The sequence below is a fragment of the Oryzias latipes genome, chromosome 10, assembly GCF_002234675.1.
Source record: "Oryzias latipes chromosome 10, ASM223467v1".
In the NCBI taxonomy this organism is placed as follows: Eukaryota; Metazoa; Chordata; class Actinopteri; order Beloniformes; family Adrianichthyidae; genus Oryzias; species Oryzias latipes.
In genome coordinates, this window is record NC_019868.2 from 15,313,479 (window position 1) to 15,337,805 (window position 24,327).

Here is a 24,327-nt window from a genome sequence, read left to right on the forward strand (position 1 = left end):
TCAAACTACTTATTATTAGAAAGAACTATACATAACTTTACTCTATCATTTTAAACGTGTAAAGGTGTGTTTATTCAATTATAAAAATGTGAATATTCCTCAGGCTTTGTTTTTTTAATTTGTCAAATATAAAATAAATGTTATTGTTTTTTAGCCAGTAAAATATCTTTTTAATGAAATCCTGCAGTTTAAAACAATACATTTTCAGGAATTTTTTAAGAATTGACATTTGTCATAAAAAAATAAAAGATATATATATAGAAAAAACATCAGCACAGGATAGACATTCATAAACAAATATTTTCAAAATTTTCAATTCGCTGTAAAATATTTTGGAGTTAATAGAAGAAGGAAAGCTTTTAAAATTTAATGGTAGAAAAAATTTAGAGATCGATTAATGTATGTGTCTAAGCTATTCATCAATATTTTTGGAATTAAATTAATTTATTAAAGAAGAAAATTCTGTTCACATCTATAACTTATACTCATGTATTAGTCTGAAAGAATGGAAAAGAAAATTTTGTCGGATAAAACTTTGGCATAATACCTGCAGAGTGGAAGCAGCTGAGTCACTAGTGTCTGTGAGTCCTGTCCCTCTTGGAATGCTGGACACGATGTATCTGGAGCCCTTTGGCACAGGCTGTCTAACCACCAGCTTCCCTTTCCTGGTCTCTGCCAGAAACAGACTGTACCAGTAGGCATCATTGGACACCAGAGTGGAGTCTGCGATGGTGGAGTTCCTCTCACTGATCACACTGTTCCTGCTGGGAGGAGCCGCTTTGCTGGGCTTGGCTTTCTGACACTTCAGCACGATGGTGACCAAGATGGTGATGAGCAGGAGAAAAGACACCGAGCCCAGACCAATCACCAGATACAGGTTGAGGTCTGAAAAGATGTCATACTCCAGAGGCACCTCAGTCATGTCAGAGTAGGCCTTAACAGCAGTCTCCTCTGTTGACAGCTTGATGGTGACTGTAGCAGAGAGAGATGGCTCCCCGTTGTCCTTGGCAACAATAACCAGTCTCTGGTGGCGCGGGTCTCTGTAACTGAACATCCTCATGGTCCGGATCTCTCCGTTGTATTGGTCCAGACTGAACAAGGTGGCATCAGTCACCTGGAGGAACTGGTATGTAATCCGAGAGTTGTGCACAGAGTCCGTGTCCAAAGCGATCACCTTGGCAACCAGGGAGCCTTTATCTGTGGATCTGGGAATCTTCTCCTCCACCACAGAGCCGTGTGCACGCCACGGAGACACAATGACAGGAGCGTTGTCGTTCTGGTCCACAATGATGATGTGGACGCTCACATTACTGCTGAGAGGAGGAGAGCCAGAGTCTCTGGCCTCGATGTGGAAATGAAACTCCTTCTCAATCTCATAGTCAAAGGTTTTCAGTGCGTGAAGTTTCCCATCCTCTGGATTGATGGAGAACAGCATGGACATGGAGGTGTTGGCGATCTCCTTTTCTATGATGACGTAAACCAGATACTGGTTTTCATGGAGGTCAGGGTCAAACGCACTCAGAGACTCCAACAGGGCCCCAGGGGCATTATTCTCCATCACACGGATGGTATAAAAGGACTTGGGGAACTGTGGGACATTGTCATTCACATCCAGCAGCTCTAAAGTCATGGTTTCATTGTCAGACAAAGGTGGAGAACCTCTGTCTGTCACAGTGAAGGTGATGTCATATTCTGGGACCTTCTCACGGTCTAAAGCCTCTGAAACCACTAATTCATAATAGTTATCAGTGGACTTTTTCAGTTTGAAAGGCATATTATCAGGAATGTGAAGATCAACTATTCCATTTTCCCCTGAGTCTTTGTCACTCACACTCACTACAGCGATCACTGTGTCTAACTTGATGTCTTCACTCACTGGACTCTGAAAGGATTTGATGGATAATTCAGGATGATTATCATTCATGTCTTCCACTAGAATCTTTATGGTACACTGACCTGATAAACTGTTGGCTCCTTTGTCTGTTGCTATCACTTCCATGTCATAAATGTTGAATTCTTCATAGTTCAACATTCCCCTCACAGTAATTTCACCACTAGTTGGATTCAAATGAAATTTTTCCTGAGTTTTCTCTGATGTATATAAACTGTATGAATAAGTTATATCTGAATTGGATCCTTCATCAGAATCTGTGGCATTAAGATGAAGAACCAGACTTCCAATCGGGGAGTTTTCCATGATTTTAACATTATACAGGGATTTATCAAATGTAGGTTTATTATCATTTGTATCTAAAACACGAACAATAACGCTGGCGGTGCCTGAACGAGCTGGTTTTCCTCCGTCTACAGCAGTGAGTGTTAAATTATGGACGGCCTGCTGCTCTCGATCCAACTGTTTTAACAAAATCAGTTCTGAATTTTTTGATCCATCTCTTCCAGTCTGCACCTCAATGTTAAAATATTCACTTTCACTTAAATAATATGTTTTCACTGAATTGGATCCAACATCAGGATCAACTGCGTTACTGAGCGAGAATCTCTCTCCTTTAGGCGCCGCTTCTGATACATCCAGATAAATTGTGTCTCTGCGAAATTGCGGGGCGTTGTCGTTCATGTCCAAAATCTCCACGTCGATATTAAAAATCCTTATTGGGTTTTCTAAGGTGACCTCTAGTCGGAGATAACAAGTAGACTTTGTATTACAGACTAATTCTCTATCTATTTTCTCCATAATATACAGCTCCCCAGTCTCTTTGTTCACATCCAGATATTTCTTGTTCGCAACGATATCAAGCCGTATCTTCCTCTCGTTCAGCGTTTTCACGTCCAGCCTCAGATCAGTCGCGAGGTTAGCAACGACTGAACCTTCCTTCATTTCTTCAGGTATAGAATAATGAGTCACGGAGGTCGAAACGAGCTGAACGATTGAAAAGACGACAAAAACACCGGGAACAACGTACCGTCTGAAAGCCTCCATTGTTACAAAAAACTCCAGCGATCATGCGGATGTGAGAAAAAAACAGTGTATTTTTGTCTTCCACAGACAAGATTATCGTCATGCAGCAGCCTTTTGTATAAAAACCCTTTTTTGTGAGTGTCCAGAAAAAGTGGGTATAAAACGTGTCCTTGGCCTCTGATCGGAGTTTCAGCACCGCAGAGCTGTCCTTTTTCCGCTGCGTCTGAACGTCAGAGAACCACCGTCACTGCCTTGGAGCTGGCCGTTTACTGACAAAGCAGCGCCACCTCTGAACTTCAATAAGGCTCTCTTAACATTTTCAATTTTTTTCTTTAATTTAAACTTTGTTGCTCCCTTTGTTTGGGATAAAAAATATGGGTCTTTTTTGTACTCCATTCTGTTTGGGTACATGTGCTTTTTTCAGTACTATCTTAAGTTAAAATAAGCAGTTCTAATCCTAACGATTTCTATAGCAGAATGCTCACATATTTTATCAATCAGTCATATGTCATATTTTTGTGACCGAATGAACTATTACCATTCTCTCTTTGATTAAATAAGCGCTGGGGCTTGCAAATGCAGATACTGCGTACACATTATTTTTTGAAAAAATTCAGATGTTGTTAATTTTCTTATGCATAAAGCAGACACGCAGCCGAGCCCAGCTCTAGGTTGAGGTCACGAAATGGGCTCCACCAACACGGAGCGAAAGGTGGTGCCTCAGTGATGGAGTCGCGTTGCTTCTTGGTAACAAAATGAGCTACGGATATAACTCAGATTTAATTGAAAAAAAATGTGTTCTTCAGTGTGCCAAAGGTGAAATGAGATTATATATATGGCTATAATTTACTCTAAAAGGTTTATGAAAACCATGATATAGGCTCTTTAAAAGTTAACAATAGAAACAACGGTTAAACACTTTATATGGAATAAAAGATTTTAAAACTTTTTCAAATTAGAAAAAAAGAATACATAACTTTTCTGAATTAATTTAAACTTGTAAATATGCAGTTTTTCAACTATAGAAATTAGTTAGAAGTCCTTAAGGCTTTGTTTTATTTATTTTTTTCAAAGCAAGAATGAATGTACTTCTTGTAATCAGTAAACATCATCTTAATATCCTCTTGCAGTTTAAAACATAAGACATATTCAGTGCATTTTTAAGAACTGACATTTGTCATAAAAAAACTAAAAAGCACAAATAAAAGTGTATTAAAGCAAAAAAAAACGTGTTGACATTTATAACTTATATAAATATATTTGTATTAAAAATGAAAAGTAGATTGAGTCTGATAAAACTTGATTTAACACAAATACCTGCAGAGTGGAAGCAGCTGAGTCACTAGTGTCTGTGAGTCCTGTCCCTCTTGGAATGCTGGACACGATGTATCTGGAGCCCTTTGGCACAGGCTGTCTAACCACCAGCTTCCCTTTCCTGGTCTCTGCCAGAAACAGACTGTACCAGTAGGCATCGTTGGACACCAGAGTGGAGTCTGCGATGGTGGAGTTCCTCTCACTGATCACACTGTTCCTGCTGGGAGGAGCCGCTTTGCTGGGCTTGGCTTTCTGACACTTCAGCACGATGGTGACCAAGATGGTGATGAGCAGGAGAAAAGACACCGAGCCCAGACCAATCACCAGATACAGGTTGAGGTCTGAAAAGATGTCATACTCCAGAGGCACCTCAGTCATGTCAGAGTAGGCCTTAACAGCAGTCTCCTCTGTGGACAGCTTGATGGTGACTGTAGCAGAGAGAGCCGGCTCCCCGTTGTCCTTTGCAACAACAACCAGTCTCTGGTGGCGCGGGTCTCTGTAACTGAACATCCTCATGGTCCGGATCTCTCCGTTGTATTGGTCCAGACTGAACAAGGTGGCATCAGTCACCTGGAGGAACTGGTATGTAATCCGCGAGCTGTGCACAGAGTCCGTGTCCAAAGCAATCACCTTGGCAACCAGGGAGCCTTTATCTGTGGATCTGGGAATCTTCTCCTCCACCACAGAGCCGTGTGCACGCCACGGAGACACAATGACAGGAGCGTTGTCGTTCTGGTCCACAATGATGATGTGGACGCTCACATTACTGCTGAGAGGAGGAGAGCCAGAGTCTCTGGCCTCGATGTGGAAAAGAAACTCCTTCTCAATCTCATAGTCAAAGGTTTTCAGTGCGTGAAGTTTCCCATCCTCTGGATTGATGGAGAACAGCATGGACATGGAGGTGTTGGCGATCTCCTTCTCTATGATGACGTAAACCAGATACTGGTTTTCATGGAGGTCAGGGTCAAACGCACTCAGAGACTCCAACAGGGCCCCAGGGGCATTATTCTCCATCACACGGATGGTATAAAAGGACTTGGGGAACTGTGGGACATTGTCATTCACATCCAGCAGCTCTAAAGTCATGGTTTCATTGTCAGACAAAGGTGGAGAACCTCTGTCAGTCACAGTGAAGGTGATGTCATATTCTGGGACCTTCTCACGGTCTAAAGCCTCTGAAACCACTAATTCATAATAGTTATCAGAGGACTTTCTCAGTTTGAAAGGCATATCATCAGGAATGTGAAGATCAACTATTCCATTTTCCCCTGAGTCTTTGTCACTCACACTCACTACAGCGATCACTGTGTCTAACTTAATGTCTTCACTCACTGGACTCTGAAAGGATTTGATGGATAATTCAGGATGATTATCATTCATGTCTTCCACTAGAATCTTTATGGTACACTGACCTGATAAACTGTTGGCTCCTTTGTCTGTTGCTATCACTTCCATGTCATAAATGTTGAATTCTTCATAGTTCAACATTCCCCTCACAGTAATTTCACCACTAGTTGGATTTAAATAAAATGTTTCCTGAGTTTTCTCTGATGTATATAAACTGTATGAATAAGTTATATCTGAATTGGATCCTTCATCAGAATCTGTAGCATTAAGATGAAGAACCAGACTTCCAATAGGAGAGTTTTCCATGATTTTAACATTATACAGGGATTTATCAAATGTAGGTGTGTTATCATTTGTATCTAAAACACGAACAATAACGCTGGCGGTGCCTGAACGAGCTGGTTTTCCTCCGTCTACAGCAGTGAGTGTTAAATTATGGACGGCCTGCTGCTCCCGATCCAACTGTTTTAACAAAATCAGTTCCGAAATTTTTGACCCATCTCTCGCTGTTTGAACCTCTATGTTAAAATATTCACTTTCACTTAAATAATATGTTTTCACTGAATTGGATCCAACATCAGGATCAACTGCGTGACTTAACGAGAATCTCTCTCCTTTGGGCGTCGATTCTGATATATCTAAATACATGACGTCTCTGCGAAATTGCGGGGCGTTGTCGTTTGTGTCCAAAATCTCCACATCTAAATTAAAAATTCTTTCAGGGTTTTCTAAAATTATCTCCAATCGGAGAAAACAGGACGCTGATGATTTTGATGGGCAAATATGTTCTCTGTCTATTTTCTCCACAATATACAGCTCCCCAGTCTCTTTGTTCACATCCAGATATTTCTTGTTCGCAACGATATCAAGCCGCATCTTCCTCTCGTTCAGCGTTTTCACGTCCAACCTCAAATCAGTCGCGAGGTTAGCAACGACTGAACCTTCCTTCATTTCTTCAGGTATAGAATAATGAGTCACGGAGGTCAAAACGAGCTGAACAACTGAAAAGACGACAAAAACACTCGAAGCGACGTACCGTCTGAAAGGCTCCATTGTTTCAGAAAAATCCAGGGCTCACGTAGATATGAAAAAACAGCGTTTTTTTAATCTTCCACAGACAAGATTGTCTTCATAGAGCAGCCTTTTCTTAAAAAAAAATATTTCTGTAAGTGTAACCCAGAAAAAGTGGCTTAGGTGTCCGGGTCTCTGATCGGAGTTTCAGCACCGCTGAGCTGTTCTTTTTCCGCTGCGTCTGAACGTCAGAGATTCACCGTCACTGCCTTGGAGCTGGCTGTTTACTGACAAAGCAGCGCCACCTCGGAGCCTGTTTCCGGCTCTAGTAGTTTTCAAATATTTTTTTTCTTAAACGTTATTTCTGTAGCTTTTTTGTTTGAAAAAAATGTAGCTATTTTTTAAAACGATTTTATTTTGTTTTATTTGTTGTTTTCACTACTTTCTTTAACTAAATTGAGCAGTTCTAATAATAACAATATCTTGAGCAAAAAATTTACATATTTTAGTAAACTGTCAAATGTCTTTTTTTTTTACAGGGGTTGAGTATTTTACAATTTAAATGTTTCTTGTTTATTAGGTTTATGTGTGTGTTTGTTTGTCTTTTATTTTATTTGTATGCCCTGAAAGTTACTTGTGTTTAAACTTTAGAAACATAATTTTTGGGGAGGCATCTTTGGTTTTCACATTTTAAACTTTGTCCAATTGTTTTTCCATTATCCTGTGTTTTTGATTTAAAGGGCCTACCACGCAAACTCCACTTTTTGAGCTTTTAAGTGTACAGTTTTCTCCGCTTATTTGCATTTCAAAATTTGCGGTTTGCGTATTCCCGGAGTTCTGTCGGTCACGTGACACCTCTGGTAATCACACAAAGTCAGAACTCAAGACGCTTGTATGAGCCTTTTGCGTCCGAAGGAGTTGCTTCGAGGGAGGAGGGGAGCCTAGATGAATGGCACAGCGGCCCGTCGGCTTCCTTGACGGCTTCTAAGTAATATTTCTCAACTATTTCCATCAGTTCCTGAATCAGAACAGAAGTTCGTACCCTTGCATGGAAAAATGACATCAGCTGACCCAGCAATGGCCGGAAAATATCCTGAAACGCCATGGAAGTTAATCGCGGAAAATAATTGTCATATGGAGCAGGTGTTAAATAATATAGATGAAACCGGTCTCTTCCAGAAGAAGATGCCTTTTTGCATCTAACTGATGAGCATGACTCCTGGACTCCTGGTTGTATGGCACAGATTGACAGAGTGACACTCCAAATGTGCGTTGTACGCTATGATATAGTCAACTGCTCTGGAAAAAAAACCTCTATGTTGAGCAATGTTCCCATGTTTTTAACGAATGTTTTATAAAGCATCAGAAATGTTTCAGAAGTGTTTTACAAGTACATTATTTGGCCGCGGTGATGGAGTGGTTCTCACTATATGCGGATTCGTGTGACTGGTTCCTAACTCCCACGAATATGGGGGGAAAACGGTATTATAATATTCTTTCATCAATTTAAACAACCCCAAAGCGGTGATCCATTCACGCATCTCTGAGTATTCCTATAAAAACCTGCGCTCTTGGCACCAGTCGTCCCCAAGCCAAGAAAACACGAGGTCCTCATGATGACCTAGACCAGGGAGGAACGGCCACTTCCAGCTTGCTGGCTCCGCCCCCAGGCTAACACCCACACCCACTTTATCCTAGAAGCTAGTTGTCCTGAACAATACACTTTCAGTTTGAAAGCACAATACCATATATCTTCCATTTGTGTCCTGTCTCCAATAAACGCCGGGTCTAACAGTTTCCCTTTACTTTAGACAGCAGTCCTGTGCCAAGATATGTTTCCCCTGAATTTGTTTCCCCTGTCGCAGCAGGACCTGGCATAGTTGATTTTTTCCCCAGCACTTTTTTTCCCCAAAAAGCATAAAAAGAAGGTGAATGTTTACAATATACTTTATTCTGTGGCTTGTGGGAGTTTATTGTCATCTTTGAATTTTTCTCACATATTTTACATAAAGCAACGACGGAGGGCACGGATTTGGTCTGGCCGCTGATCCAGCCTGTCAGAATCTGGGCCCCCCAATACTGCAATAAAAATGCAGTACAAGCAACAATTATTTACTCATTCTCCATTCTTAAATACGCCTGTGCGAGGGGATCACAACACCCATAAAAAGACACTTTCATAAATCGCGTTTCTTATTCTAAATTAGCCAAGCAAAAAGTCAGTTCTCTTTTCAACACAAAATGTGTTTTTGTTTTATGTAGAATGTGTAGAAAACAATGCAAATATGACAATAAACTTCCAAAAGTAACAGAATAAAGTATATTGTAAACATCAACCAATTTCATTTTACTATTTTTGGGACACAATATAAATGCTACGAAAAAAATCAATGATGCCAGAGACATGGGAGGAAACAAATTCTGGCAGAGGTATCATGTTTTGTCACACCACTTGTATCTAATAATGGCCGGGCTCCTGGTTGCTAGGTGTCAGTGTAGTGAGGGCCAAGAAACGTTTATTTGATTTAGTGTTTAAGCTTCGTGCGGTGGCATTCTGGTGAGGAATCTGCAGGACATTTAGGGGTGGATCCTAAACGTATCAGAGAATGGAACAATCAGAAGTTTCATATTTAGAAGATGGCTGTAGAAAAAGGAGCAAGCGATTTCCTGGTGGGGATATAAAGAAAACAAGTGACGAATTCCAAGTTTGAACGTGGATTATTGAGCAAAGACGGAAATCGGTGTTTGTCCAGAGGGAAATAATTTGCATGAAAGGAAAAAGGACTTCTGTTAAGGAAATTGATGATGGTTCAAAAAGATAAGAAATTTCAAAGCCAATGCCAACCACAACATAATACAATGTTCTAATCATTTCATTAATTTCTAATGTTCATCCGGTGTTGTTGTCTGCCTTTTGTGACAGAATTTCACTGCAAAATGAACCCATAAGCTATCACCATTCTATCTGTGATGAAATAAACGACGGGGCTACTAAGATACTGTATATGGTATGCACATCAATCTTTGTAAAAATATGAACATACATAGCTTGAGCATACATAAACAATATAAAGAAATATATATGTGGTTATTCCATTGTGAAAAATATTAAGTCCTTAAGACTTTTTTTAAATTATTATTATTTAATATAAAAATGAAAATGTGTTTTTTTAACAGTAAATATCTTCTTAAAATCCTCCTGCAGTGTGAAACATAATACGTTTTCAGGTCATTTTCAAGAAATGACATTAATCACACAACAAGAGGAGCACAACAAAAACATTCATGAACACAGCTTTTTAAAATACTTCATTTCATGCATATAAAACTTGGAGTAAAAGAAGGAAATCTGTTTGTTTTTATTATTAGAAGATCAAGACTCATTGATCATTCAGAGATCGATACATGTGTGCTTTTAGGCTGTTAATAAATATTTTTGTAATTAATGTAATGTATTTAAGAAAATACTATGTTAACATGTATACCATATGTCCATACAATGGTATAAAAAATGAAAAGTAGATTATGTCAGGTAAAATGTGTTCTGGCATAAATACCTGGAGTGTGGAAGCAGCTGAGTCACTAGTGTCTGTGAGTCCTGTCCCTCTTGGAATGCTGGACACGATGTATCTGGAGCCCTTTGGCACAGGCTGTCTAACCACCAGCTTCCCTTTCCTGGTCTCTGCCAGAAACAGACTGTACCAGTAGGCATCGTTGGACACCAGAGTGGAGTCTGCGATAGTGGAGTTCCTCTCACTGATCACACTGTTCCTGCTGGGAGGAGCCGCTTTGCTGGGCTTGGCTTTCTGACACTTCAGCACGATGGTGACCAAGATGGTGATGAGCAGGAGAAACGACACCGAGCCCAGACCAATCACCAGGTACAGGTTGAGGTCTGAAAAGATGTCATATTCCAGAGGCACCTCAGTCATGTCAGAGTAGGCCTTTACAGCAGTCTCCTCTGTTGACAGCTTGATGGTGACTGTAGCAGAGAGAGCCGGCTCCCCGTTGTCCTTGGCAACAACAACCAGTCTCTGGTGGCGCGGGTCTCTGTAACTGAACATCCTCATGGTCCGGATCTCTCCGTTGTATTGGTCCAGACTGAACAAGGTGGCATCAGTCACCTGGAGGAACTGGTATGTAATCCGAGAGTTGTGCACAGAGTCCGTGTCCAAAGCTATCACCTTGGCAACCAGGGAGCCTTTATCTGTGGATCTGGGAATCTTCTCCTCCACCACAGAGCCGTGTGCACGCCACGGAGACACAATGACAGGAGCGTTGTCGTTCTGGTCCACAATGATGATGTGGACGCTCACATTACTGCTGAGAGGAGGAGAGCCAGAGTCTCTGGCCTCGATGTGGAAAAGAAACTCCTTCTCAATCTCATAGTCAAAGGTTTTCAGTGCGTGAAGTTTCCCATCCTCTGGATTGATGGAGAACAGCATGGACATGGAGGTGTTGGAGATCTCCTTCTCTATGATGACGTAAACCAGATACTGGTTTTCATGGAGGTCAGGGTCAAACGCACTCAGAGACTCCAACAGGGCCCCAGGAGCATTATTCTCCATCACACGGATGGTATAAAAGGACTTTGGAAACTGTGGGACATTGTCATTCACATCCAGCAGCTCTAAAGTCATGGTTTCATTGTCAGACAAAGGCGGAGAACCTCTGTCTGTCACAGTGAAGGTGATGTCATATTCTGGGACCTTCTCACGGTCTAAAGCCTCTGAAACCACTAATTCATAATAGTTATCAGAGGACTTTCTCAGTTTGAAAGGCATATCATCAGGAATGTGAAGATCAACTATTCCATTTTCCCCTGAGTCTTTGTCACTCACACTCACTACAGCGATCACTGTGTCTAACTTGATGTCTTCACTCACTGGACTCTGAAAGGATTTGATGGATAATTCAGGATGATTATCATTCATGTCTTCCACTAGAATCTTTATGGTACACTGACCTGATAAACTGTTGGCTCCTTTGTCTGTTGCTATCACTTCGATGTCATAAATGTTGAATTCTTCATAGTTCAACATTCCCCTCACAGTAATTTCACCACTAGTTGGATTCAAATAAAATGTTTCCTGAGTTTTCTCTGATGTATATAAACTGTATGAATAAGTTATATCTGAATTGGATCCTTCATCGGAATCTGTGGCATTAAGATGAAGAACCAGACTTCCAATAGGAGAGTTTTCCATGATTTTAACATTATACAGGGATTTATCAAATGTAGGTTTATTATCATTTGTATCTAAAACATGAACAATAACGCTGGCGGTGCCTGAACGAGCTGGTTTTCCTCCGTCTACAGCAGTGAGTGTTAAATTATGGACGGCCTGCTGCTCCCGATCCAACTGTTTTAACAAAATCAGTTCTGAATTTTTTGATCCATCTCTTCCAGTCTGCACCTCAATGTTAAAATATTCACTTTCACTTAAATAATATGTTTTCACTGAATTGGATCCAACATCAGGATCAACTGCGTTACTGAGGGAGAATCTCTCTCCTTTAGGCGCCGCTTCTGATACATCCAGATAAATTGTGTCTCGGCGAAATTGCGGGGCGTTGTCGTTCATGTCCAAAATCTCCACGTCGATATTAAAAATCCTTATTGGGTTTTCTAAGGTGACCTCCAGTCGGAGATAACAGGACGCTAATGACTTTGAATAACAAACAAGTTCTCTGTCTATTTTCTCCATAATATACAGCTCCCCAGTCTCTTTGTTCACATCCAGATATTTTTTGTTCGCAACGATATCAAGCCGCATCTTCCTCTCGTTCAGCGTTTTCACGTCCAGCCTCAGATCAGTCGCGAGGTTAGCAACGACTGAACCTTCCTTCATTTCTTCAGGTATAGAATAATGAGTCACTGAGGTCAAAACGAGCTGAACGACTGAAAAGACGACAAAAACACCGGGAACGACGTACCGTCTGAAAGCCTCCATTGTTGCGGAAAAATCCAGGGGTCATGTAGATATGAAATAAAACAGTGTTTTTAATCTTCCACATACAAGATTGTCTTAATGCATCAGCCTCTTCTATTAAAACGTGTTCTGTGAGTGTCCAGAAAAAGTGGGTATAAAACCTGGTCGGGTCTCTGATCGGAGATTCAGAACCGAGGAGCTGTTCTTTTTCCGCTGCGTGTGAACGTCAGAGTTTCCCCGTCACTGCCTTGGAGCTGGCCGTTAACTGACAAAGCAGCGCCACCTCGGCGCTTCGATCAGGCTCTCATAACGTTTTCATTCTTTTTATTAAGCGTAAACCTTATTGGTCTCCATGTTTTAGATAATACAATGTAGGTATTTATTTACTCCGTTTCGTTGATTATATCTGCTGATTTCACCACGCTCTAAAGTTAAAATAAGCAGTTCTAATCCTAACGATTTCTTCAGCAGAATGCTCATATATTTTATTAATCAGTTATATGTATAGTTTTTGTAATCAGTTATATGTATTGTTTTTGTGACCGATTATCACTGCAAAATGAACTAATTAGCCATCACCATTCAGTCTGATGCAATAAACGCCGGGGTTTGCAAAAGTTCAGTTGTTTGTTTTCGTGGGTACACCGCAGACACGCAGCCGAAGCCGGCTCTAGGTTGGCCGGCTCTTTAAAAGTTTACCATATGATAAGAGTTTAACACGTTATATTAACAGATTTTAAAACTATTTGAGATAAGAAGGAAATATATACATAACTTATCTATATTCTTTTAAACTTGTAAAGATGTACTTATTCATCTACAGAAGTAAATGAGAAGTCCCTAAGGCTTTTTTTTCAATGCAAGAATAAATGTGTTTTTTAACCAATATCATATTGCAGTTTAAAACAGAAGACGTTTTCAGGGCATTTTTACGAACTTACATTTGTCCTAAAAAAAATTAAATATAAAAAATTAAAAGCTCAGCACAAGATAAACATTCATAAATAAAGCTTTGAAATTTTCCAATCAATTTAAAATATTTTAGAGTTAATATAAGAAGGAAATCTGTTTTTAATTTAACTGGTAGAAATCATTTAGAAATCAATAAATGTATGCGTTTGAGGTGATCATGGATATTTTTGAAATTGACAAAATAAATTAGAGGAAAAAAAGTTTCAACATCTATAACTTATATTCATATATTAGTAGAAAAAAATGAAAAGTAGACAAACTTGCTTTAGGATAAATACCTGCAGAGTGGAAGCAGCTGAGTCACTAGTGTCTGTGAGTCCTGTCCCTCTTGGAATGCTGGACACGATGTATCTGGAGCCCTTTGGCACAGGCTGTCTAACCACCAGCTTCCCTTTCCTGGTCTCTGCCAGAAACAGACTGTACCAGTAGGCATCATTGGACACCAGAGTGGAGTCTGCGATGGTGGAGTTCCTCTCACTGATCACACTGTTCCTGCTGGGAGGAGCCGCTTTGCTGGGCTTGGCTTTCTGACACTTCAGCACGATGGTGACCAAGATGGTGATGAGCAGGAGAAAAGACACAGAGCCCAGACCAATCACCAGATACAGGTTGAGGTCTGAAAAGATGTCATATTCCAGAGGCACCTCAGTCATGTCAGAGTAGGCCTTAACAGCAGTCTCCTCTGTTGACAGCTTGATGGTGACTGTAGCAGAGAGAGCCGGCTCCCCGTTGTCCTTGGCAACAACAACCAGTCTCTGGTGGCGCGGGTCTCTGTAACTGAACATCCTCATGGTCCGGATCTCTCCGTTGTATTGGTCCAGACTGAACAAGGTGGCATCAGTCACCTGGAGGAACTGGTATGTAATCCGAGAGTTGTGCACAGAGTCCGTGTCCAAAGCAATCACCTTGGCAACCAGGGAGCCTTTATCTGTGGATCTGGGAATCTTCTCCTCCACCACAGAGCCGTGTGCACGCCATGGAGACACAATGACAGGAGCGTTGTCGTTCTGGTCCACAATGATGATGTGGACGCTCACATTACTGCTGAGAGGAGGAGAGCCAGAGTCTCTGGCCTCGATGTGGAAAAGAAACTCCTTCTCAATCTCATAATCAAAGGTTTTCAGTGCGTGAAGTTTCCCATCCTCTGGATTGATGGAGAACAGCATGGACATGGAGGTGTTGGAGATCTCCTTCTCTATGATGACGTAAACCAGATACTGGTTTTCATGGAGGTCAGGGTCAAACGCACTCAGGGACTCCAACAGGGCCCCAGGGGCATTATTTTCCATCACACGGATGGTATAAAAGGACTTGGGGAACTGTGGGACATTGTCATTTACATCCAGCAGCTCTAAAGTCATGGTTTCATTGTCAGACAAAGGTGGAGAACCTCTGTCAGTCACAGTGAAGGTGATGTCATATTCTGGGACTTTCTCACGGTCTAAAGCCTCTGAAACCACTAATTCATAATAGTTATCAGAGGACTTTCTCAGTTTGAAAGGCATATTATCAGGAATGTGAAGATCAACTATTCCATTTTCCCCTGAGTCTTTGTCACTCACACTCACTACAGCGATCACTGTGTCTAACTTGATGTCTTCACTCACTGGACTCTGAAAGGATTTGATGGATAATTCAGGATGATTATCATTCATGTCTTCCACTAGAATTTTTATGGTACACTGACCTGATAAACTGTTGGCTCCTTTGTCTGTTGCTATCACTTCCATGTCATAAATGTTGAATTCTTCATAGTTCAACATTCCCCTCACAGTAATTTCACCACTAGTTGGATTCAAATAAAATGTTTCCTGAGTTTTCTCTGATGTATATAAACTGTATGAATAAGTTATGTCTGAATTGGATCCTTCATCGGAATCTGTGGCATTAAGATGAAGAACCAGACTTCCAATAGGAGAGTTTTCCATGATTTTAACATTATACAGGGATTTATCAAATGTAGGTGTGTTATCATTTGTATCTAAAACACGAACAATAACGCTGGCGGTGCCTGAACGAGCTGGTTTTCCTCCGTCTACAGCAGTGAGTATTAAATGATGGACGGCCTGCTGCTCCCGATCCAACTGTTTTAACAAAATCAGTTCCGAAATTTTTGATCCATCTCTCGCTGTTTGAACCTCAATGTTAAAATATTCACTTTCACTTAAATAATATGTTTTCACTGAATTGGATCCAACATCAGGATCAACTGCGTTACTGAGCGAGAATCTCTCTCCTTTAGGCGCCGCTTCTGATACATCCAGATAAATTGTGTCTCGGCGAAATTGCGGGGCGTTGTCGTTCATGTCCAAAATCTCCACGTCGATATTAAAAATCCTTATTGGGTTTTCTAAGGTGACCTCCAGTCGGAGATAGCAAGACGATGTTATTTTTGTATTGCATATATATTCCCTGTCAATTTTCTCCACGATGTAAAGCTCCCCGGTCTCTTTGTTCACATCCAGAAATTTCTTGTTAGCGATCACGTCTAGGCGCATCTTCCTCTCATTCAGTGTTTTCACATCCAGCCTCAAATCAGCTGCGAGATTAGCAACAACCGATCGTTCTTTCATCTCCTCCGGAATGGAATAATGAGTTAGCGTGCTTGATATCTGAGCCGTAAATGACGAAAAAAGGATTGTTACAAGCGGGACGTACCTTTTCCAGGCATCCATTGTTGCAACGGGTCTCGTTGTTTTGTGTTAGGATTAGACGGCGTGGAAAATATTGCAATCTGAACAGTTATCCCCTTCATAAAGAAAAAGCATTTAAAAAATGTGCGCCGATTTTTTGAGAAGAGGAACGCTTTTTTTGCCGCAGCGATTTTCAGCACCACGGAGCTGTTCAGTTCACTGTGCGTCCCAAAGACAACGGTTCCGCGTTATGGCGCCGTCTGGGTGGAATTTTATTATTTAAACAGCGCCACCCATTTGAAAATGACTCACAACCAAAATCAATTGAGCATCGCATGTTTAAAAAAATTATGGTTTCAGCTATTTTTAATATTAACACTTATCTTTTTCTATAGATAAGTTACTTTATTTTCTTTTTAATAAATTTTAAAAGTGTTTAAAAACCTCAAAGAAAGGTTTAAATGTGTGTCTTTTCTTTTTCTTGAATCGAATGACTATATTAGCAAAAGTGTAAAACTAAGTGAAGATCTTACCTGCAGAGTGGAGGCAGCTGAGTCACTAGTGTCTGTGAGTCCTGTCCCTCTTGGAATGCTGGACACGATGTATCTGGAGCCCTTTGGCACAGGCTGTCTAACCACCAGCTTCCCTTTCCTGGTCTCTGCCAGAAACAGACTGTACCAGTAGGCATCGTTGGACACCAGAGTGGAGTCTGCGATGGTGGAGTTCCTCTCACTGATCACACTGTTCCTGCTGGGAGGAGCCGCTTTGCTGGGCTTGGCTTTCTGACACTTCAGCACGATGGTGACCAAGATGGTGATGAGCAGGAGAAAAGACACCGAGCCCAGACCAATCACCAGATACAGGTTGAGGTCTGAAAAGATGTCATATTCCAGAGGCACCTCAGTCATGTCAGAGTAGGCCTTAACAGCAGTCTCCTCTGTTGACAGCTTGATGGTGACTGTAGCAGAGAGAGCCGGCTCCCCGTTGTCCTTGGCAACAACAACCAGTCTCTGGTGGCGCGGGTCTCTGTAACTGAACATCCTCATGGTCCGGATCTCTCCGTTGTATTGGTCCAGACTGAACAAGGTGGCATCAGTCACCTGGAGGAACTGGTATGTAATCCGAGAGTTGTGCACAGAGTCCGTGTCCAAAGCGATCACCTTGGCAACCAGGGAGCCTTTATCTGTGGATCTGGGAATCTTCTCCTCCACCACAGAGCCGTGTGCACGCCATGGAGACACAATGACAGGAGCGTTGTCGTTCTGGTCCACAATGATGATGTGGACGCTCACATTACTGCTGAGAGGAGGAGAGCCAGAGTCTCTGGCCTCGATGTGGAAAAGAAACTCCTTCTCAATCTCATAGTCAAAGGTTTTCAGTGCATAAAGTTTCCCATCCTCTGGATTGATGGAGAACAGCATGGACACGGAGGTGTTGGCGATCTCCTTCTCTATGATGACGTAAACCAGATACTGGTTTTCATGGAGGTCAGGGTCAAATGCACTCAGAGACTCCAACAGGGACCCAGGAGCATTATTCTCCATCACACGGATGGTATAAGTGGACTTGGGGAACTTCGGAGCATTATCATTTACATCCAATAAACGTACTGTTATCGTTTCATTGTCAGACAGGGGGGGCGTGCCTGAGTCTGTTACAATCAACCTAATTTCAAATTCTGGGACCTTCTCACGGTCTAAAGCCTCGGATACAATGAGTTCATATTGTTCCGGTTTATCTGATGATTTTTTCAAAATAAAAGGCATCGCGTGATGAATAGATATGCTGACTTTTCCATTTTCTCCAATATCTCTGTCACTTGTTTCCACTAGCGCAACCACACTCCCTACAGGTATGTTTTCAGGTACTGTGTTTTTGACAGACTGAATGGTAATTTCTGGGTAATTGTCATTCACATCTGTCACGTAAACGACTACTTTGCACGATCCTAGCAGTGGGTGTGTCCCTTTATCTCTGGCCTCGATGTGCATCTCGTACATTTTCATATCTTCATAATCTATCATCCCTTTCACGGTTATGTCTCCCGTGTTTGAATTTAGTGCGAACACATCTTGTGTTTTTTCTGACGTGTAGAGGGTGAATGAGTACACTATCTCTGCGTTCAGACCCTCGTCGAGATCTGTTGCGTTAAGCCTCGTCACTGCGGTGCCTATTGGAGTGTTTTCTGTCATGTTAATTGTGTAAATCTGATTGTCGAAGCGCGGAGGGTTATCATTCGTATCCTGCACTCTGACCACGATGATTGCGGTGCCGGAGCGCACAGGGACACCTCCATCCACGGCTGTCAGGATTAGATGGTGCGCTGCTGTCTCCTCTCTGTCTAAAGATTTGGTCAAAACCAAATCCACATACTGAGTCCTGTCACTGCCCGTCTGAATCTCGATGGTGAAATGTTTGCTCGCGCTGAGTTTGTACGTTTTAATAGTGTTTATGCCCACGTCTGGATCCACAGCGTTGGGCAGAGAGAACCTTTCCCCCGGTGCCGCAGATTCAGAAACGTCCAACTCGACTTTGTCTCGACGGAAATGCGGAGCATTGTCGTTTATGTCTGTAATCCCGAGCTCAATGTTGAAGATGCGTAATGGGTTTTCTATGACAACGTCGAGCTTTAGAAAGCAGGATGTGGGCTTAGCTGGACATAAATACTCCCTATCAATGTTTTCCACTATGTAAAGCTCTCCCGTCTTTTTGTTGAAATCTAAATATCTTTTGTTTGTAAATATATCGAGTTTTACCTCTCGGTCTTGCAGGGAATTTAGATCAAGTCCCAGATCCGCAGCCAGGTTGGCCACAACAGAGCCGCGCTCCATCTCCTCGGTTATAGAGTACCGTGTCACGGAGAACGCACAGGGCCACACTGCAGCGAAGACAAAAGAAGCAGCCCAAAGCGCCATCCTCTGCTGCGCTGTCCAAAACATGATGTTCTCACTTAAGATCCAGCAGGTTTTTGGGATTATTAGAAATCCGTCAAAACAAAAACGTAAGAATGTCTCAGAAAAGTCACGAGATTTAGAACGAAAATCATCTTATTCAAGCAGCTGATGTGATCCACACACGCCCAGTGAAAAGAACTGGGACGTCACCGTGAAAGAGGATGTGCTTTGGTGTTCAACAGTGACACCATGTGAACGACACTGTACATTCTCAATAACTCGTCTTGTGGTTTCGATTTGTTTAAAATAAACATTTAAAATGTGTTAGAACCTGTTCTCAACAAATTTTGTGCATTAAAGTGAGTTCCTTGTGTTTTCATTGTTTCTTCTTCCTGTTCAAACTGATTGTCTTTTTGGTAGAGGCGTGTCAAAAATACACTTAAACAAAATACTTTGTCCCCTCTCATGAATACTTGCCTTGTCCCTTTTTAAATCTTTGGTTTTAACTATTTGCTGGTGTCGGTTGGGAGACATCTTGATTTCAAAGAGGTACAAAAATAGGCACATTTAAGAACACAAGGATATAAGGCTGTACTTTAACTTGAAAAAAGAATGAATGAAGTGATACTAATAGTAGATTTTCCTACAGGTGTTTAAAATTTAGGATACATCAGAAAATTTAGAATATCTTAATTTTTTCTCATTTTTAAAACAGCAAAGCTGTTTGCGCTTCAAAACAAAGATTGTATATAAGTAAAGACGCTTCACTCTCTCCTTGTTGCCTAATTTATTACTTGTATGGAGGCCCTCGTGGTTGTCGCAGCTGGTAGTTCCAGGTTAAAGTAAGTCAGGCAATGGAGCTGCCATCAATGTGTGAATGTGTTTGTGTGGGTAAATGGGGCTGTGACCTTAATGCAATTGTAGTAAAGTGCTACATACATATACTCCTTTAACCTTTTACACGGGGGGGGGGGGGGGGGGGGGGGGTCAAGGGAGTATATACATGTACATAGGTATAAATGTATTAGTCGCTTTTTTTTCCCTTATGTAACGCATGCTGGCATATTCAAATAAAGTGGAAGCAGGGGCGGACTTACCATTAAATGTAAAATAATTCTTATGCCCAGTACTATTTCCCTTTGTAATATATAAAAACATCTATATTTGTTTATATTGTCTTTAGATAAACAGTGAAGTTATTTATGTTAAGGTAAACTGTTGGCAAAGATTTTAAATGAAGTATTATCAGTGTTTTATTATTTTTTTAAATTATTTTTGAAGTTACTGTAAGTGTATAAAGCAGGAGTCGGCAACCTGAACCTCTCAAAGAGCCATTTGGATCAGTTTCCCACAGAAATGAAAGCACAGGGAGCCCCAACAGTAAGGGTGTTAGAAAAAATATTTTTGCCAATATATCACGATAGTTCATTTAGCAATACTTGTATTGATTCACAATGTTGTCAGGATATTTATTTAATTATTTATTTTAATTATTTTTATTCTTTATGAGCGTGATGTTTCCTTTGATCTTTTGTCCATTTTCCACAACCTTGAATAGACTTTTCTGTCTGTCAAACACCCAGAGTTAAGATGAGTGAGATGATGGAAACAAACTCACTTTGATGCAGACTCCTATCTATTTTTTCTTCTTCTTTAAATCCAGTAAACCCAATAAATTTTATCAATTTTATGAATGAAGCAGCTGTTAGTTTGTTGTGCGTCTGGAATCACAAGCGGTGAGTCTAAGCCCTGTTCTTTGTTTTCACCCGCGTGCACGCTGGAGGGGGGCTCCAGCATGTTCTACACAGACAGCGCAACATACGGTCATCGTAGCAGCAAGATGACAAGATAGTGGGGGCGCCCTAACGTAAATTTAATTCATTTGATGTGGAAATGGGTGTTTTTTAGTCTAGGGGGGAATAAAGGCTTTTTTGGGGGGCATTCATGTGTCCGCTACGAGATCGCGCCACTGACTGTCTTTCCAGAAAAACTTTCTATCCCATACCAGACTCTGGTCGGCTTCACAGCTGCAGACACGCCCCCTCCGGGCGTTCACGCTGCTCTCTTCCTGCCTGCTCGCTCTAGCACAAGGGTTAAAGGCACCACGTCAGTCTTAGAACATGATAGTTATTTTACCAAAACACAGAGAGCCGCAGTACAGATATGAAAGAGCCGCATGCGGCTCCGGAGCCACCGGTTGTGTGGGCTTGAGTGTAGGCTAATCTAATTGGATGTCAGATTGTCCATCAAGGGATTTTTCTTTGAGTGTTATTGGTTGGTTTAGGATGTTAATCCAATCACAACATCTGAGGGCGGGACGACTGAAAAAACTGTGTGCGTGTTGAACAGACTACGGTCAGAAGCTGGAAGCGTGTTGAAAGTTTTTATTGATTTATATTCTCTGACGGTGGTGGATGCAGAATTTCGCCAAAGGAGTTCAGAGCGTATGGAATACTGTTGAAGGACCAGGACGCGCTCTTGGATTTTTCATGTGGATATCTGACGGGGATCCAGAAAGTTCCCGCTGGGACCAGGTTGTGCTCAGTCAGTCAACATCGAACGAGAGTCAGGGGGGTATTCCAGAAAGCAGGTTAGTTTGAAGCTAAGGAAGTTGATAACCTCAGCTTTCGGTTCCAGAAATGGAGGTATGTTTCAGGGTAGGTCAAGTTGCCATGGCAACTCATGCTCTGAACGTAACCTCATGGAGCAGGTTTAATGAAGGTTAGTTTGTTTTCAGAGAGGTGAAGCAGCATGGCGTGTCCATTTGAAGATACTTTAGTGGATGACGAAGCTCAGATAATATTTTTTCCACCGTTAAGACAAATCATTTTTTGAGTTCAGTCAACTTAAAAATAACACGTAGTTATCAGACAGTTATTTTACTTTCATTCAAATTAATTCAATTAAGTAAGTGTAATTTTGGTGCTGCTGTTAGATCGGCACCGCAAGGGATTGTGGGATACCATTCCCTTTGCCTGTCTGGACTTATTTGGGTTTAAGTGTGTGTTTAGTTGTTTAGCTGTTTTACTGTGTTTTGACGAGTTATGTTGTCCTACATTGCTTAAGTCTCTGCACCATGAGTGAGAGGGAGGGCGAGGATGATGAGTTTATATAGCACCCCTACTATCAATTTTGTAATGTCAATGATGGAATTTTTTTGAATGAATTTATGCACTCTGTGCATATTTTTTCATTCATTTTATTGTTATACAAATGAGTACATCTGCCGGCTCAAACTTAGACATATGAGAGTTCAAGAATTATTATTAATTAAGATGGAAAAAAAATTAATTGAATTGGTAGTAATATGACATTTAGTTAAATAAATATGTAAATTTGTGTTGTATAAACAATTATTGAGTTTTATAGACGTAAGAAATTAGGTTGAATACATTTAACTCAATTACTTTTTACCAATAGAAGTTCCAGTTCCAGTTTTGGTCAAGCTCCTCTTCCCTCTTTCATTTCCAATACAAAACACCATAGAATCCGCAGTGACTGAATTAGGAGGCCGTGAGTACAAAAACACTGCACGTGCTTATTTTGTTTTGCTTTTGAGTGAAGCGGTCACCAAGTTTTAGACCTCAACGCTGCTGAGCGACGACACAGGCCTGCAAAGGGTATTTTGTTTATTTAAAAGGGACATTTTCTGAGTTTGTACTTTGTTACTTTTGGATTTATGAACTAATAAGATTCATACCTTGTACTGATTTTTTGTATTCGTTTTTACCCAACTAAATTTACATTTTATTTAAAAGACACTTCTTGTCTGGAGTTGAAGGTGTTTTTTTGAAGATTGGAGAGGGTAAAAGAGACAAAGTTTTAAGTTATTAGATTCGAAGTACATTTTGAAATTTTTCAATTCTGAATTTTGACAGTAATCAACTACAAAACAACTAGAAGTTGATAGTGATTTGTGATGGCACCAAACCATAAAAATCACACCCATAGTATTACAATATATGAGTTGTTTACCGATTCGTTTGTTACATGGAACGGGCGCTACACTGCTACGGGGCGGCCGTGGTGCAGCGGTAGGGCGGTCAACCCATGATCGTAAGGTTGCAGGTTCGATTACCGCCTTGCACGCCCATGAGTCGAAGTGTCCTTGGGCAAGACACTGAACCCCACCTTGCCTCTGGTGGGAGGTTGGCGCCAGTGTTTGGCAGCGGAGTCGCCGTGAATGTGTGTGTGCATGGGTGAATGGGACTGTGACTGTAAAGCGCTTTGGGCCTTCGAAAGAGGGTAGAAAGCGCTATATAAGTATACGCCATTTACACTAACATGTCCAAACAGTAAGTTTGGCAATGTGTTATGCATGCAGGTAAAACATTTTAAATATTTTTTACAGGCTTACAGTTTTAACATATGTTAACTAACTAACTAACTACTAAAAAAAGAACTGAGGGGAGAATAAAAAGACACTGGCCCTCTCATACAACAATCAAAAAAGCAACTAACTCAGGGGTCTGCAACCTTCAACATCTCAAGAGGCACAGCCTTTCTTCACCCTTTAGAAAAAAAAGACACTGGTTTGTAGACCTATTTATGTTATTGTTACTATGATGAATATAATTAAAATGTTGTTTTAGACCAAAATAAAATGTGAACACAAAGAGAAAATAACTTTTCAAGAATATGAAATAGTTTGTAACTTTTGACAGCGGTTCACATGACTTCCTTTCTAAACAAAAGACACCCTGTGTCGGGATCATTGCAATGCAGGAAATGTAATGTCAGAAGTGAAAATATGGACCTAAACATAATTATGCAACCCTCACTGTATTTATTTGAGCCACGAAGCGCACTTAAAATCCTTAAATTTGTTCAATTATAGGAAAACTTCTATAACCCTGTGTGCCTTAAGTATGAATTCTGGTTGAACTTATTGACCTCCAATGGATTTTCTGTGATACACTGCGCTCAAAAACTTCTCCAAATGTTTTAGTTTGACTTGTGATGTACTGTCTTTCGACTCTTCATGAATGACTCTATTAAAGCCTAAGTTAGTTTACTTTACTACTTAGATTTCTATTTTTTCTTTACAGTTACTTTTAAAGTTAAATGCGTTTTATTTTTCAGGTTGCCAGTCTGTTGCAGGGCCACGCACTCATGCACACCTATAGGGTAATTTCGAGATAACATTCAATCTTTAGGCCTGTTCACACCGGGACGAATTTCGCCTGCGATTTTCGCCGACGTTTAACGCTTGTGACTAAACAAAGGGCACCAATGTGAGTGTGCACACCGACGCGAAAAAACACCACGCGTCAAAGCGTCAAAAAAAAACCCGCCTCGGGTTCGTT

The 24,327-nt window shown here is 41.0% G+C and overlaps 4 protein-coding genes across 4 annotated transcripts; all 4 read right to left on the bottom strand.

The window, feature by feature from the left end:
* Nucleotides 1–457: 457 nt before the first annotated feature.
* Nucleotides 458–13,274, bottom strand: LOC111948008 (protocadherin alpha-C2-like). The gene is made up of 2 exons (XM_023959178.1): nucleotides 12,229–13,274; nucleotides 458–2,629 (listed from the first exon to the last, which is right to left on the bottom strand). The coding sequence occupies exons 1-2, from the start codon at nucleotides 12,541–12,543 to the stop codon at nucleotides 473–475; spliced, it is 2,472 nt and encodes an 823-aa protein (XP_023814946.1). The 5' UTR covers nucleotides 12,544–13,274; the 3' UTR covers nucleotides 458–472.
* LOC111948007 (protocadherin alpha-C2-like) lies at nucleotides 4,142–6,862 on the bottom strand. Its single transcript, XM_023959177.1, has one exon. It carries the CDS (start codon nucleotides 6,629–6,631, stop codon nucleotides 4,157–4,159), a length of 2,475 nt encoding a protein of 824 aa, XP_023814945.1. The 5' UTR covers nucleotides 6,632–6,862; the 3' UTR covers nucleotides 4,142–4,156.
* A 352-nt stretch (nucleotides 13,275–13,626) lies between the features above and the next one.
* LOC111948009 (protocadherin alpha-C2-like) lies at nucleotides 13,627–16,390 on the bottom strand. Its single transcript, XM_023959179.1, has one exon. The coding sequence runs from the start codon at nucleotides 16,167–16,169 to the stop codon at nucleotides 13,725–13,727; it is 2,445 nt and encodes an 814-aa protein (XP_023814947.1). The 5' UTR covers nucleotides 16,170–16,390; the 3' UTR covers nucleotides 13,627–13,724.
* LOC111948069 (protocadherin alpha-C2-like) lies at nucleotides 16,376–18,958 on the bottom strand. Its single transcript, XM_023959481.1, has 3 exons — nucleotides 18,884–18,958; nucleotides 16,661–18,754; nucleotides 16,376–16,387 (listed from the first exon to the last, which is right to left on the bottom strand). Exons 1-3 carry the CDS (start codon nucleotides 18,956–18,958, stop codon nucleotides 16,376–16,378), a joined length of 2,181 nt encoding a protein of 726 aa, XP_023815249.1.
* Between the last annotated feature and the right edge of the window lie 5,369 nt (nucleotides 18,959–24,327).

What these genes read in the sequence shown, in the direction of transcription:
- LOC111948008 (XM_023959178.1), bottom strand. Translation starts at nt 12,543, where the DNA reads ATGGAGGCTTTCAGACGGTACGTCGTTCCCGGTGTTTTTGTCGTCTTT. An exon ending in CCTGTTATCTCCGACTGGAG is followed by an intron (nt 2,630 to 12,228) that starts GTCACCTTAGAA and finishes CTCCGACTAGAG; the next exon opens with GTCACCTTAGAAAACCCAAT.
- LOC111948007 (XM_023959177.1), bottom strand. Translation starts at nt 6,631, where the DNA reads ATGGAGCCTTTCAGACGGTACGTCGCTTCGAGTGTTTTTGTCGTCTTT.
- LOC111948009 (XM_023959179.1), bottom strand. Translation starts at nt 16,169, where the DNA reads ATGGATGCCTGGAAAAGGTACGTCCCGCTTGTAACAATCCTTTTTTCG.
- LOC111948069 (XM_023959481.1), bottom strand. Translation starts at nt 18,958, where the DNA reads ATGGAGCGCGGCTCTGTTGTGGCCAACCTGGCTGCGGATCTGGGACTT. An exon ending in ATTCCCTGCAAGACCGAGAG is followed by an intron (nt 18,755 to 18,883) that starts GTAAAACTCGAT and finishes TGCTTTCTAAAG; the next exon opens with CTCGACGTTGTCATAGAAAA.